At 36.4% G+C, this 15004-nt stretch overlaps 1 protein-coding gene across 4 annotated transcripts in view; it reads left to right on the forward strand.

Annotated features, from left to right (window-relative positions):
• Nucleotides 1–15004, forward strand: part of plppr5b (phospholipid phosphatase related 5b) — a 63961-nt gene that overhangs the window by 33921 nt on the left and 15036 nt on the right. For all 4 annotated transcript variants that reach the window (XM_077245063.1, XM_077245064.1, XM_077245066.1 and 1 more), the window contains exons 5-6: nucleotides 1857–2107; nucleotides 8759–8935. In XM_077245063.1, coding sequence (XP_077101178.1) covers nucleotides 1857–2107; nucleotides 8759–8935 — 428 coding nt within the window. The remainder of the gene's footprint in view (nucleotides 1–1856; nucleotides 2108–8758; nucleotides 8936–15004) is intronic.

Below are 15004 nucleotides of genomic sequence, written 5' to 3' on the forward strand. Positions count from 1 at the left end.
TGTCGAGCTGAAAAGATGTTCTAATCAAGAAGAACATGACATTTAGGAGTGAAGGAGAAAAAATGAAGCTCTTTCAGGAACAATGCTTACTTCCAGTTCATTCGTAAAATATCTACAATTGTAAAAGACCTCAGAAAAGAAGGGTATAAAGGGAGAAGATTAATTTGTGATGTGTCCATCATGAGTTCGGGTTTCTCAAGCTCAGTGGTTCTCATTTTGCTTCAGGATCATAAAGGGGTGAACAACAAAAATGTTGCCTATATTCAATGTAGGCTCATTTTCTTTTACCTTGCATAGTTTTGTTTAGATTTTTGACAGTGAGGGCATGTCAATGTTGGTCTAGGTAAACATAATATTCATGATTAATATTCAACGATCTCCAATCCATATTTCCAGGAAGTTTGCAGAACTAATTGAATTTGATCAGATGAAGGTGCTTGAATCGGAGAATGATGCAAGAAAATGCATCTTTCTGTTGATTTGTCTTCGCAGGCTGCATGCAGTATCATACAGCATAACTAGTGTAGTCGGATTCACAAAGCAAAAACTATTTTGTTTTTTGGTTATTTTGGCAGTGTGGGCAGGTGCAAATCCTGCTGGAAAATGAAGTCAGCATGAAGTGCCCTGAAAATGTCCTGGTAGACGGCTGCGTTGAGTGGACAGCACAGTGGACCAACACCACCCGCTGACATGGCTCCCCAAACCAACACAGACTGTGGAAACTTCACACTGGACTTCAAGCATCTTGGATTGTGTGCCTCTCCATTCTTCTTCCAGACTCTGGGATCTTGGTTTCCAAATGAGATGCAAAATTTGCTCTCATCAGAAAAGAGGACTTTGGTCCACTGTGCTTTATTAAATCCAGAGTCAACACAGCCGTCTACCAGGACATTTTCAGAGCACTTCCTTCATTTTCCAGCAGGATTTGCACCTGCCCACACTGCCAAAAGAACCAAAACCTGGTTCAATGACCATGGTATTCCTGTGTAATTACTGTGTGATTTCATGTAATAATCTAATTTTCTGGGATTTTGATTTTGTGGGTTTCACAAGCTGTAAGCCATAATCATCAAAATTATAACAAATAAAGGCTTGAAATATCTCAGTTTGCATGTAATGAGTCTATATAATATATTAGTTTCACCTGTTAAGTTGAATTCTTGAAATCAACTTTTTGATGATATTCTAATTATATGACCAGCACCTGTATATATATATACCACTCAGATTCAGTGAGTTACTTTACATATTGCTATTTTTAGTAAATATAAATATATATTGAAAAATGTTTAATTCAATGAAGTAAATCACATCACATAGGCATTGTGAGTTTTTGAGCTCTCTTCATTGAGGTATTATAGTTTGATTTACAGAGCACCGAAGAGAAAGACTCTGTTCAGTTAAGAAGATAGGTTATTATCTCATCAACTCAGGAAATTAGCTTCTCTAATGCCTCCTCACAGCTCAGCCGCTAAATGTGTGCCACTGTGGAGATTATCTCGCCTTAGGCATATCCGTCCCCTTAATGTGCGTTCGTAGGAAATTTTGTTTCAGGTACACCCTGTGCTAACCGAGCCTACATAAACAGGCCAGGCACAACCGCTGAATAATTGAACCAATTTCCAGGTCATGTTTGTCAAATTCGTATTTTAAGCCCCTCCTTGATGGATTCTCTTTAAGGGATTTTATACTTTTAATGTGAAATCAAGGCAGTGAATTTTAATATCAATGTAGGAAGTTGTGTTGGTTTTTCAGTGGCTGACGATCACAATAGTTACTCAAAATTCGCTAAAAATATGTTTTTTGTTTTCTTGTTTTGGTATTAATTGATCTCTGTATCTGTTTCATCTCCATAGGTGTATACTTGTTTGGCCTTTTCACCACAGACATCTTCGTGAATGCTGGTCAGGTGGTAACAGGGAACCTGGCCCCTCATTTCCTGACAGTATGTAAGCCCAACTTCACAGCTCTGGGTTGCCAGCAAGCTCTACGCTATATCAGTCATCAGGAAGCCTGCACCGGCAACGAGGATGACATCCTTCGTGCCCGCAAGACCTTCCCTTCCAAAGAGGCGGCGCTCAGCGTGTACGCCGCGCTCTATATGGCTGTGAGTATCTCTTAAATACAACCTAGGCTCACTAGAAAAACTTGCCAGTTAAAACATTACAACTTGCAAGTGAAATGTCCAGTATGTGGTGCTAAAAGTACTTTCAGTTTTATATGAAACACAGAGTGTAGTGAATCTGATAATGTTTCATTTTTTTGATTGTAGTTTGTATCGTGGCGATTCAGAAATGAAATGTCCAATGAAAGGCGTTTGAAAATAACGTACCACCTACACTGATACCTACACTATAACAGTGTTATATGGTTTTTCACCCAAAAATGTAAATTCTGTCATTAATTACTCACCCTGATGCCGTTCCAAACCCATAAGACTTTCTTTCACCTTCTGAACACAATCTTTTTAATGAAATCTGAGAGCTTTCTGTCCCTTCATTGACAGCTACGCAACAACCACTTTCAAGCCCCAGAAACATAGTAAAGACATCATCAGTAAGTAATCTATGTGACTCCAGTGGTTTAACTTCAATTTTATGAAACAACGCAAGTTTGTGCAAAAAAACCCAAACACAATTTACCACTTTATTTACAAAAGATTAATCTCGAGAGCACCATAACGTACTATGCATGTTGATGAGCAAGCACAAATTTTTGTGCGAGTTGGATTAAGATTTTGTAAATAAATTGGTCAATTATGTTTTTGGTGCAAACAAAGCACTCACGTCGCTTCATAAAACTGAGGTTAAACCTGGATTATCATGGATTACTTTCATGATGTCTTAACTACTTTCTCGGGCTTGAAAGTGGGGGGACAGAAAGCTCTCAGATTTCATCAAAAAGATCTTCATTTGTGTACCGAAGATGAACGAAACTCTAATTAATGACAGAATTTTTGGGTGAATATTTTTTTAAAGAAATGATGCAGATGGTTTGTTGAATGCTCTTATTGGCATGGCAGTTTTTAGCATTGATGGTTTTAACATGCTGTGCTTTAAACTGTTTCCATGGTAAACCTTTCTTGAAAAAGTTGTGCCTTTAAATGTATCTTTTATTCTTTATTTAGTTTTGATATTTTTAGCAGTGATGGTTAAATTAACATGCTGTGCTTTAGCTGTTAGACTGTTTCCGTAGTATATCTTTCTTTGAAAAGTTGTCTTTAAATGTATCCCTTTTTATAACTACTATACACATGCTGATTAACTTTTTTAGTTAAACGTTGTTTTTTTAGAGTCCCACTCCAAACTTTGCATTTTAAGATAGCACGTCAAGTTAAAATAGTCCAACTTTTCCTCCATAAAAACATCATATTCGTTTATAACGTGTAACACGGACCCTGTATGTCATCTGCGAGTCCTTCGACATGCAGATACCCACACTTGGACTTTCTGAGTAATGGGCACGAAAGATCTTTTCAGTTGGTTTCGAAAGCTGCCTGTTTGGGTGTGGGCTTAGTTTCTGCTGTAGCGTTATGTATTTTGAGATACCCCTACCTTTCGGTAAGCCCATTACTCCGACCTGCAGCTATCCCTGTCTTAGAAAGTCATTAGCTTTGAAGTTCTTCAAGAAGGATGTTCAAAATCAAAGCACATCCTCTGCAGCTCTACACACTCACCTTCATTAATGAATTTGATATAAAGTGACAGCTGTTAATCTGCTTTTGCCTTTGAGCTCTTTTTTAAATATAGCGGTCATATGAAGGTGATTTGGTCTCTTCTTAAAGCAAGCGCCACTTGTTCATTGTATTGCATTCGGTGGGTTTGAATTTTTAATGGCCAGCGCGAATCATTGATATGTATATCTCTGCATCTTATAGTGAATGTCATAAAGTAGGCTTATCTTGAGTGCATCCAGGAGAGATGGCACCACGCCGGACTGCGTTTGAAATGCAGATGCAAATTCACAGGAGCTTCATTTGGATTCTCTCCATAGCCTGATCGAGCACAGATATGGCAGAAAGCACTATAGCGTGAACACAGTCATTTGTTGCAAGTTTTTTTTTCTATGTAACAGGCAACAGAAGAAAGTGGTTACTCTTTTTCCATGAACGCTGTGGTCGCCCTGTCTGTCAGCAATCTGTCGGCAGGAAGATTTGCCATTGAGAAAGGAAATGAGAATTTGATTGGTGTGAAAAGATTTTGTCTGGACATTTCTTGTATGGGATCAATTGGTGACTCAATTGGATTTGAATGAGGCTTTGTTTATACTGAACATAAAGTGCAGAACCATTCAAATAAATCAGATTGTGTATCATAAAAAAAACGAATTGAAATATTATAATTTTTGTTAACAGTTTTGTGTTTGTGATTTGTAAATATCATTATATATCAACTGTTGAAACAAACTACTTGGTCTACACTAGTCTGATCTGACCATTCAGACAGAAACGCATTCAGATCAGATTTTATATCCGTTTAGGGTTGAAATCAGGTTTCAATCAGATTTTAAACCACAAATTGTGTTTTTATTTTTATTTATTTTTTGTTGCTATTTTTGCTATTCAGACTATGAGCAAGTTAAATGGATAGATTTTAATCCAATTTAAGTTTTGGACCCGAATTGGATTTTTTAAAAATACTTAAAAACTTAACATTAGTTGTTGCCTTAGATTAAGTATAATCAATTTGGAAATAATTTCAACTTTACTTATATTAAACTGAAAAATCAGATTGAATCTCGTGTAACTTATTAAAATATAGCAATTTTTACTTTTTTTTAGGAGTTAAAATAATTATAATTATAAAATAATTTAAAACATATCAAAATCAGATTTTTGCCTTTTGTGTATGCAAATGCCCACCAAAACTGAATCTCGCAAATCATTTTAGAAATGGGCTGCGAATCTAGCTCTAACCATCCCCATAAATTAGATAATATATTAGCTTTACTTATTCATTCCCATTTTAATCACCACTTTTATGGCCTCCCTTCATTTTTTACTTCATGGTCTAATTAGCCACAATGACCTGGTTAGGATACCAGACGTCCTGTGCAGACGAGCAGACTATGAAGAACAGAATCCAAAAATCAAGTAATGAGCATCTGGCACGGTTTAGCCCTCCTTTTCATCAGTGATGCTGCTGCAGATGTGCGCCAGTCCCGCAAGGAAATCTCAGTCCGTAGGGAGTGGGAATATCTTATACCAGCTGTTAGTCGAGACGAGCCCTGATGACTAGAACTCCGAGAGAATCACGGTGTCCCGGGAGGTTCGAATATTAATGTAGACACAAGAGGAGTCTGATTAATGTCAGTATGCTTTACTGTGTCAGAGAACTTTGAATTTTTGACATCCTGCAGGGTGTCTGAACGGACGTGCTTCTCCAATCAAATGAGCAGATCAATCACATTTTGTATGTAGGGCAGTAAGTGTAGAGCTGTTGTTTTAGCTTGTACTGTATGTTCTGCAGAGCCAAGAGTTAGCTATATTCTTCCTCGTTAACATTGTGATTAATTAGAGACTAACAAGTTGATAATCTAGATGAAATACTCCACAGTGAATATGCGACTGCTACTGCTTTTAAGGCTGATCTGATATGTTTTGCATTGATAAAATAGTCACAATTGAAGATTTCCTGACGTGTGGTGTGTAGGTATTTATCCGCTTTAAGCCGTTTTAAAGGATAAGTTAATGTAGAATGCAGTTTTGTAAAATGTAAAAAAAAAATGGATCTAAATGCTATTTATGAATATATTTATTTTAGCACTGAAAAGTAGTGATTACAAATATTTAAAGTAAAAATATATACCTTATCTTTCAAAATTTTGGGGTCGATAAGATTTTTATACTGTTTTGGAAGAAGTCTCAACTCACCTAGCCTGCTTTTATTTCATTAAAAAATATAGTAAAACAGTAATATTGTGAAGAATTATTGAAGTATTAAGGATTATTTTAAAGTATTTTACAATGTAATTTATTCCTGTGAAATTTTCAGCATCATTACTCCAGTCTTTAGTGTCACATGATCCTTCAGAAATCTATCTAATGTTCTGATTTGCTGCTCAAGAAACACTTGTTATTATCAATTCTGAAAACATATTTTTGGGGAAACCTTGATTCCTTTTTTTGATTAATTGATGAATATAAAGTTCTAAAGAACAGCCAATCAAATTGGTCTCTTAGCTCACAAGGTATTTGACCGGATTTGCAAATACATATTAACACTTTTTTTTTACTTTTGAAGAATGAGTTGGCAATGAAGTCAGAAAAGTGAGTTTGACTTTGTCAGAGTCCCGTGGGATGAGATTGACTTTACTCCAAAAACTATTAGGGCAAACTAAGAGAGTTTGATAAAGTCATTGAACAAATACTCTTTTAATGTGACGTTCTCAGTCCTGAACATGATAGCTGTCACAGATACAATAAAAATGTCTTTTTTATGTCTTCAGATGATGTAAATGCAAGTTTATCACAGCTAATGGCCAGTCGACCCGACAGAAAGGACACATAGTATCTCTCGGGGAAGAAGTTCACGGCTGTGCAACAGTGTGTAAAATTGATATTTTGACATCTTACTTTAAAACAGCTTTGAGGCAGTCCAGAAGGCTCTGCCCTTGACCTGAGAGATGACATTTTGTTGCATTCACAAAGACTACATGGTTTTTGACAGTAGCCCTGAAGGCAGATGACTGAGGACACAACCGGCTTCTGAATCGCACATGCAAAATGTAGGACTCGTGAAAAGTCAACATGCAACAGTGCTCGCAACCCATTTTACTAGTTAAAAAAAATAAGTTAAAAAGTCTATTAAGTCTTTACTGTTTCAAAAAATTAATGTTGTTCTTTTGTACTTTGTTTATTAAAGATACCTGAAAAAACATGATTTCCACAAAAATGTTAAGCAGTTTCAACTGTTTTTAACATTATTAATGTTTCTTGAGCAGCAAGTCAGCACATAGGAAGATTTCTGAAGGATCATGTGACTGAAGGCTGGAGTAATGCTTTTTAATAATTGCTTTTATTAAAAATGAAAATATATAAATAAAATCCAACATTTTGAATGCTAAAAGTGAATTTAGACATCACAACATTATAATGTACACTATGAAAAATTTATATTTATTTTGAGATTTCCTAAAGATTACATTTTTTATTGTAAATAAATAATATTCATTATAGTAATATTAATATTAGTTAGTGTTTTTAAAGATTGACTTTAAGTGAGTATTAGATGATGCTAAAAGACTTAAATAACACTATATAACTGAGCTTCATATTTCTGTTTTTAAAACCTCCAGAATGCCCTGCCACATATACGTCCTTTGGAAGTGCATTACAGTATTTTATATATGATTTGGGTTTTCATTAGTATGTCAGATCTGTCTGGTTTATATTCTCTAAAAAAAGAGTCATGCATATTGATATTTGAGGACACCGAAAATGCCTGCTCACCTCAACTCCTCAGATGGAATAAATTAGGTCACAATGTGGCCATGACCTTTGAATACTAGAAAGAGACACTGAAAGAGTGAGCCTTCGAGTCTGAGACATACAGCGCCGTCTGTCTCAGACTCGCACAAGGTAACAATTACTGTCTTTGTGTGGTGTTTCCTCAAGAGTGATGGCTGATTATCTATGACCTCCAGCGATAAAACACATGCATACTCCAGAATGAGTCGGCAGGACTGTCCCTCGTTTATTCACATTTTCTCTTTCACTTTGCTATGACATGACTTTCAAAGTCTGAAAAAAACCTCCCTCTGGATGGATAGGCTTGTTTTGGTCATTCTGTCTCTTTGCTTGACTGATCTAAATGCCCATTGGATAGCTGTTCACCGCCTCGTGAGCCTTCTTTAGAAAACATACACACTGTGACATGCCACACAGACAAGGACTCAACCATTAATACACACCCTTATATTGGGGAAAATCTGACATGAGATATTTTGGTTTTGTGTGTGTGTGTGTATCAGTGATGTGCGGGTTGATCCAAAATGAGCGGGTGCCTGCGGTCACCCGCGGTTACAAGTCATCCAAATATATTTTTAATGATATTCGGGTCGCGGTCGGTTGGTTTGTTTGAAATAAAGATGCCAATTAAACATTTAAACGCGGGACACAATGCCCGATTTCCCAACACGTTGAACTGTGCAATGCCATTGTACCATTTTAATAGGCTACTTTTAAAAGCATATAGCTCAGTAATGTCAGTTTTATGTATTTTCTGAGAGGGGGCGGGATTTTTGTTGGGAAAGTCGGGGGAGAGACATATTTTCACCTAGTACAGATAGTTGCAAACAGAAGTCACATTCACCTGAGGAAGTAACCATAACAACAGTTTCTGTCACTGTGTAAGGCTCTCTTTGCCCTATATGGCAATTTATAGTAGTGTTTGCTCCATATGTCTCAAATATGATTTGTGTCTCCATATACCGACATAGTTCCGTTTGGTAGGAGGAAGGATTACGCATGTGGCCTGAATAACCTGATGCATTTATATTGACATCTGCTTTTCAAATCACTGAGGTCATGTGGTTGGATTGCTGTGAATAGATTTATTTACATTTGATATTTTTATGATTGGTTAACTATCCAACCAGCAAAAAACACAAAGTGACCATGTGCAGTAAATGCCTACTAATCGAGGGGTAGAGCTACAAAAAACTATTTGATTTGCGTGAGATAAAGCACAAATGATTGCATATCAAAATCATGTATTATTTTAATAGTTTGTGTTACTTTGTTTTTCTCTGATTTCAGATGTACATTACATTTACAGTGAAAGCCAAAGGAACTCGTCTGGCTAAACCAGTCATGTCTTTGGGCCTGATGTGCCTGGCCTTCCTAACGGGTATTAACAGGGTGGCAGAGTATCGAAACCACTGGTCTGACGTCATCGCCGGGTTCATCATCGGTGTGGCCATCGCCACCTTTCTGGTAAGTTTTTCATCAGGTGTTTCATTTTCCTGGTGTGTATTTCTGTCAGGCTCTTTGCAAACATATAATGTAATGACATAGAATGTAATGATTATTTTCATGATTTACTCACCCTCGTGTCATTCCAGACCTATATGATTTTCTCTCTTCTGTGGCACATAAAAATTAGGTGTTTGCAGAATGTCCCGGCTGAACTTTTCTTTACAATGAGAGTTAATGGGGAAGGGAACAGAAAAGCTTCTTAGTTATGTATGTAGTCCATTAGGCTTGTGCACTATACTTAGGGTTCCATGGAAAGCCTGGAAGAATTTCAATGTGATCTTCAGGCCTGGAAGTCAAGAAAATAAGTACAATTTTACATTTGCACATTTTTGCACATTTTGAGATATTTTATATATATATATATATATATATCTATCTCTAGTGCTTCTGTAAAATAGTTAAAATCTACATTTCAATATTAACTTAAAATTCGCTTATTTTTATATATCTGATTGGACACACTGGACAACGATCTTGAATAGTAATGATCAGGCCTATATATTGTTATTTATATAGTATTATAGTATTTTTTGTGGGAGCTTGTTGCCGCCATGGAATAAAACAATTTACAACTTTTTTCTCACAATTGCAGGTTTCCATCTCGCAATTCTGACCTTTTTTTCTCAGAATCGCGAGATATTAACTCGCAGTTGCGACTTTATATCATGCAATTCTGAATTCTGTAAACTCGCAATTGCGAGAAAAAAGTCAGAATTGTGAGATAAAAAAGTCGCAATTACTTTTATTTGTTTTGATTCTGTGGTGGAAACAAGCTTCCATAAATTATTCATCATTTTAATTGTGTTTTACATCATTTTTCATTTTAGTTTAAATGTTTACAATTTTGTTATTTTTTCAATATTTCTATTAAGCTTTTTTTTTGTTTTATTAATTGTAGTACTTTTACCTAAACTTATTTAAATATTTAAATAGTCGTAATAATAGTTTTAATATTTATCATTTACTTTATTTCAGCTTTATTTCAATTAACAAAAAATGTTTAATAGTTTGTTATAGTTAACAATAGCAACACTGATATATATGTGTGTGTGAGCGTGTGTGTGCGTGTGCGTGTGTGTATATAGCTAACATATTGTGAACAAAAAAAAGTAATCTGCTAGAAATTGCATTTTATGAATACTTTTTAATTTAGTAATCATAATAAACTCACTGTTCAAAATATGTGGGAATCCTTCTCATGTAAGATTTGTAAAGGCATTCAGTAGTTTTATAAATAGCAAACTAAGAGGGTGAGTAATTGATGACTGAATTTGAATTTTTTGGTAAACTAACACGAGTGACAAGCACGGAGTTGAGTGGCAGAAGTCCAGAGCAAATTACATATAGCTCATTTAGCAAGGATAAAAGGATAGAGAAAGGAAAATGTTGGTTGGTGGGAAGCTAAGTAGGAGAACCGCTCACATACTGACATTATAGAGGGCCAGCTAAGCTTATGCCAACATGCATTCCTGTTGCAGACCCTCTGCTATAGGCCTCTTTTTGCTTTAAAGCCAATTGTGTTGTGTAGAGCTGCCAAATGTAGGAAGATGGATTTCACCCTCGTTCCACCACCCACAACTGAGCACATCATGATACAGGTTTCCTCTCAGGGCACGGGAGCTTAGAGCAAATGCTAACGTGTTTGTGTCCTCTTGAGTCCATCCCCTTAAAGATTCCATGGGTTTTAGAGCACTACAATCTAGCACAATGACTCTTTTTTTGTTGTTGTTGCTAAACTGGTGTGTGGTGGGCGTTCTGACGCAATATGGCTGCCGTCGCATCATCATCTGAACATTGGTGATGATTGAGGAGATTCCCCCTTCTATGTAAAGCGCTTTGAGTGCAGAGAAAAGCACTATATAAATGTAACGAATTAAACTCCAAGTGCATATTTTGTTTCTCTAAAGACTTGGAACAATCATGGATTGTTTGGTCTAGAAAAAAATGCCATATTTTGGGATAAAAAGGTGAAGGTAGCCTGAAAGGAAGTCCATGAAAATGAACTTCACATGTGGAAAATTCCGCATGTTATGTACATCTGGAAGGACCAATTTTTGTTCAAGACTGTACTTTGTACTTTTGAAGTTCCAGACAAAAGTAAGAAACAACTGATGTCTTGAGACGACAAATGTGTTTACTAGGGATGCTCCGATCGATCGGCCAGAGATCGGTATCGGCCGATAATCACATTTTATGACTCGATCGGTACTCACTAAACTTGGCCGATCTCACAAACCGATCACAATTTGATTACGTCAAAACGTGAGAAGGTACATGATGCGTGGGCACTTAAATGATTTGGAAGTCATGTCATCGCCGGTGTGGAATTACTATGATGTGTAGAGAAACAATGAAAAAAATTAGCTATTTGCCATGTATGTTTCAAAGGAATCTCATGTGGAGCAGCATTGTCCTCCAGAGAGATCGCCTTTCTGAAGAGTTGCTTCGCTCGCTCAGTCACACAGCGCCGCTCGCACAGATCGCCCGCAGTGACGCACTGGTTAGGAAATATGTGAAATAAGCAGAGCTGCCCGTGCACGACTAAAGTTTTTTTCTAGTTGACTAGTAGTAGTTAATTAAAGCCATTAGTCTAATCGCTTATTTATATTAATTTAATTACTTAAATATATATGGGAGAAAATACTAATCCATAATGAGCGTTATCGTAATATTGCATATTCCGCATATCGAGCGCATGCATAAAGCTTGCCACAAAGAACCGGCAAAAGTAATGTTTATACAGCATTATACATTTGAATTGTTTATTAATAAACTACTGTTTTCTGGCTGCAAAGATACAGTTGGCGATGTTGAAGCCATCTTCGCATGTAGTGAACGCACCTATAGAGAGAAATGCACACTTCACGGATTAGCCTACACAAGCAGAAAGTAGCTACCCCATTTCTTTTACAATCGTTTTTTTTTTTCCAAGTAGAACTTTCAAGCTTTCTATACGTTCTCAGGTCTGTGAGGCAAGTCGTTTATACGCTTGGTTTAGGTTCATTTATGAGACGCGCTCCAGTTAACGCGCGGGCGCCTCCGTGTCCTATTATAATTTCCCTTCTTATTTATTAAATCCAGCCAATTGGTTGATGAAACATTGATCGAAATTAAGATACAATTTTTACAAAACGAAATTCACTTTAAAGAATGGCTTTCTACAAAACAAAACTTAATTAAGTGGTCAAAATCATGTCTGAACCACTCCAAATGTCTCCTGATATATTGGGCATCTTATGATCCTATCTTACCCATCTCATGCGGCTCCTTTTATAATCAACATAGATGAAATAAAAAAAAGAACATTATATTATATAAAACAAATATGAAATGTATATTTACGTTTTTATGTTGTATGTAAACGTCAGACCAATCCGCTTTTCTCACTTGTGTGGCCTATGTGTGCGTGCATATGGGGAAGGGATGCGATTTTCGAATAATACAGCTATCTTCGAATATTATTTTTGCTTCAAATGCCCATCCCTTCTAATGAGTAGCATCAAACTACTCCAATTTGTTCTTTTAGGAGTTTAAATTATTTATTTATTTAATTTTTGTCCTGCTCAGACTTATATTGGAAAAAGGTTGAAGTTACATCAGATTTCTCTAGGTGATTAAATTCTTTAGGTGATTAAATGTTTATGTTGTCCTCCAAAGTTTACTATTGGACAATGTTTAATTAAACTTTGTGGGCTGCATCAGACTGCTCCATCTTGTTTGTATTTATCTTGGTCTTATATTAAGGCCCCGTTTACACTAAGGGAAAACGCAGATATTTCCCTGCGGTTTGGCCTCTCATTTACACGAACACCCCGTAAATATTCGTTTCTCTAAATACCCGGCTATGTGTAAACGTAGCGTAAGTATATTAAGCATTGGTATCGGGATCGGTATCGGCCGATCACCATGACAAGAAATCGGCTATCGGTATCGGCTAAAAAAATCCTGATCGGAGCATCCCTAGTGTTTACACTGCCGTTCAAAAGTGTGGGGTCAGTCATTTTAATTCTTTTATTCAGCAAAGATGCATAACATTGATTAAAAGTGACAGTAAAGGCATTTATAATGTTACAGAATAGTTATATTTTATAAATAAATAATATTCTTTTGAATGTTCTATTCATTAAAGAATTCTGAAAAAGAATTACCACTGTTTGTACACAAACATATTAAGCAGCACAACAGTTTTTAATATTGATATTAATAAGAAGAAGAAATGTTTCTTGAGCACCAAATCAGCATAGTAGAATGATTTCTGAAGGATCATGTGGCACTAAAGACTGAAGTAATGGAATAATATGTTATAATATTTCACAATATTGCGGTTTTTATATGGGATTATTGGTAAGCATAAGAGACTTCATTTTTTTAAAAAATCTTACCGACCCCATACTTTTGAATGGTAGAGCACACAATTTTGATGCTCAGAACAAGTTGCTTTTCAGATGTTGCAAGATGTTCAGTAGTCTTGTAATACTTAGGGTTATGAGTTTATTTAAATCTCTAGATCTAAGTATGAGCAATAGTAGTAGTGATGTTTGTCTTCACTTCAGCACGCTCTGCTAATGAGAAAGTCCACTGCTTGTGATTAATATTTAAGCATTCAAATGTGTTTTCTTTATGACAGCCTCCAGCCCATTGTGCAGATAAGGCCTGATTTAAGGTAATGTCCTGAAAGAATAGATGAAAGCATGTCTGTGATCCCAAACCCAGAAGCTATGTGCCACAAAGACTGTTTAGTGTCTGACAAACCTCACAGCCACAAAGGAACTTTTTAGAGAGCTATGATATACCATTAGTAAAGCTTTGGTGTCATTTCATGTGAAGATTTTGTCATAAAAACTCTCTGTCGAAAGATTTCCCCTTTTAACGATCAGAGAGTGAATTAAATGGTTGAAAAACATTTCATAATCCCTGTCAAACTTCATTTCAGTCTCTGTCAAGATAAAGAAAAGTATATCTGAGTGGTCTCACAGCGATTTCTCTTGTAATGAACTGTCAAACTGAGCTCTTTAATGACTATTTGATTGACTTCAGCTAATAATATGTCTGGGAATAGGCAGTGTTAGCGAACAAACATTGAACAAACATTGTGGCAGTGCAGTTTTTGTATTGGAGGATTTTGATTCAGTGGCATGTTAGAAAGGAGAGAGTTGAGTGTGAGCTTTGAATAATTTGATTCATCACATCATTTTTAGTAGCGCTTCCTAATGCACTGTATGATTTTGGTCAGTCCCAGGCGAAAGATGACCAATCGTGGTGATTTCTGTGGTCGTGGCTCCTAAACGGTGGCTCTATGTCGTACAGTGAGCGGTTGTCACGGTATTGCGACCAAAGATAGCCTGCGATACTTTTCCGACAGTGTAAAAAATTTAGCATGATCATCTCACAGTGTGTTTGCTGCTACGACCTATGTCTACTGACTAGCCAATAAAAATGCAACATGAAATGATATATTGATATTGATAAACCAACATGTTACGCCAAAAGGTAAAACTTTTACCCTACGCTACATTTGCAAAATTAGCATACCAAGATGTCCTCTTTTCCCTAGCATTGACCGTGTCCATATTCTCCTCTTTCACTTTCTAATGCTTTTTCCAGTGCACATAATTCATCTTGCTCTACTGTATTTGTTTACCACTTGCGCATGCTGATGATGTTTTTTCTTCTATACTAACTTGCGTCGTAGCCTACGATTCAATAGGTGGTCATCATCGTACAGTCTACATACATGTAGTAAAAAAGTATGTAATCATTTTATAGGATTGAGGAGTGCCGAAATCGTCTGTAGCAGGCATTAGGCAACTATGGATATTGCTTTGTGAATAGAAAGACCTGTCATTATAAACCTGTATGATTTCTTTTCTTCTTCAGAACAAATGAAGCAAATGTAAAATCTTGCTGGCATAAAAGCCTCTGGTCTTGAGGGTCAGACAGAAGTGTTTATCACTGCTGCAAGGCCACTATGGATCCTCTCCGGCGACTAAGATCGTGATTTATGAAAACATTTAGCTGCCGTTTTGT

The sequence above is a fragment of the Siphateles boraxobius genome, unplaced genomic scaffold (genome assembly GCF_051911475.1).
Source record: "Siphateles boraxobius isolate OS27281-9 unplaced genomic scaffold, OSU_SipBor_1 26, whole genome shotgun sequence".
NCBI classification, from domain to species: Eukaryota; Metazoa; Chordata; class Actinopteri; order Cypriniformes; family Leuciscidae; genus Siphateles; species Siphateles boraxobius.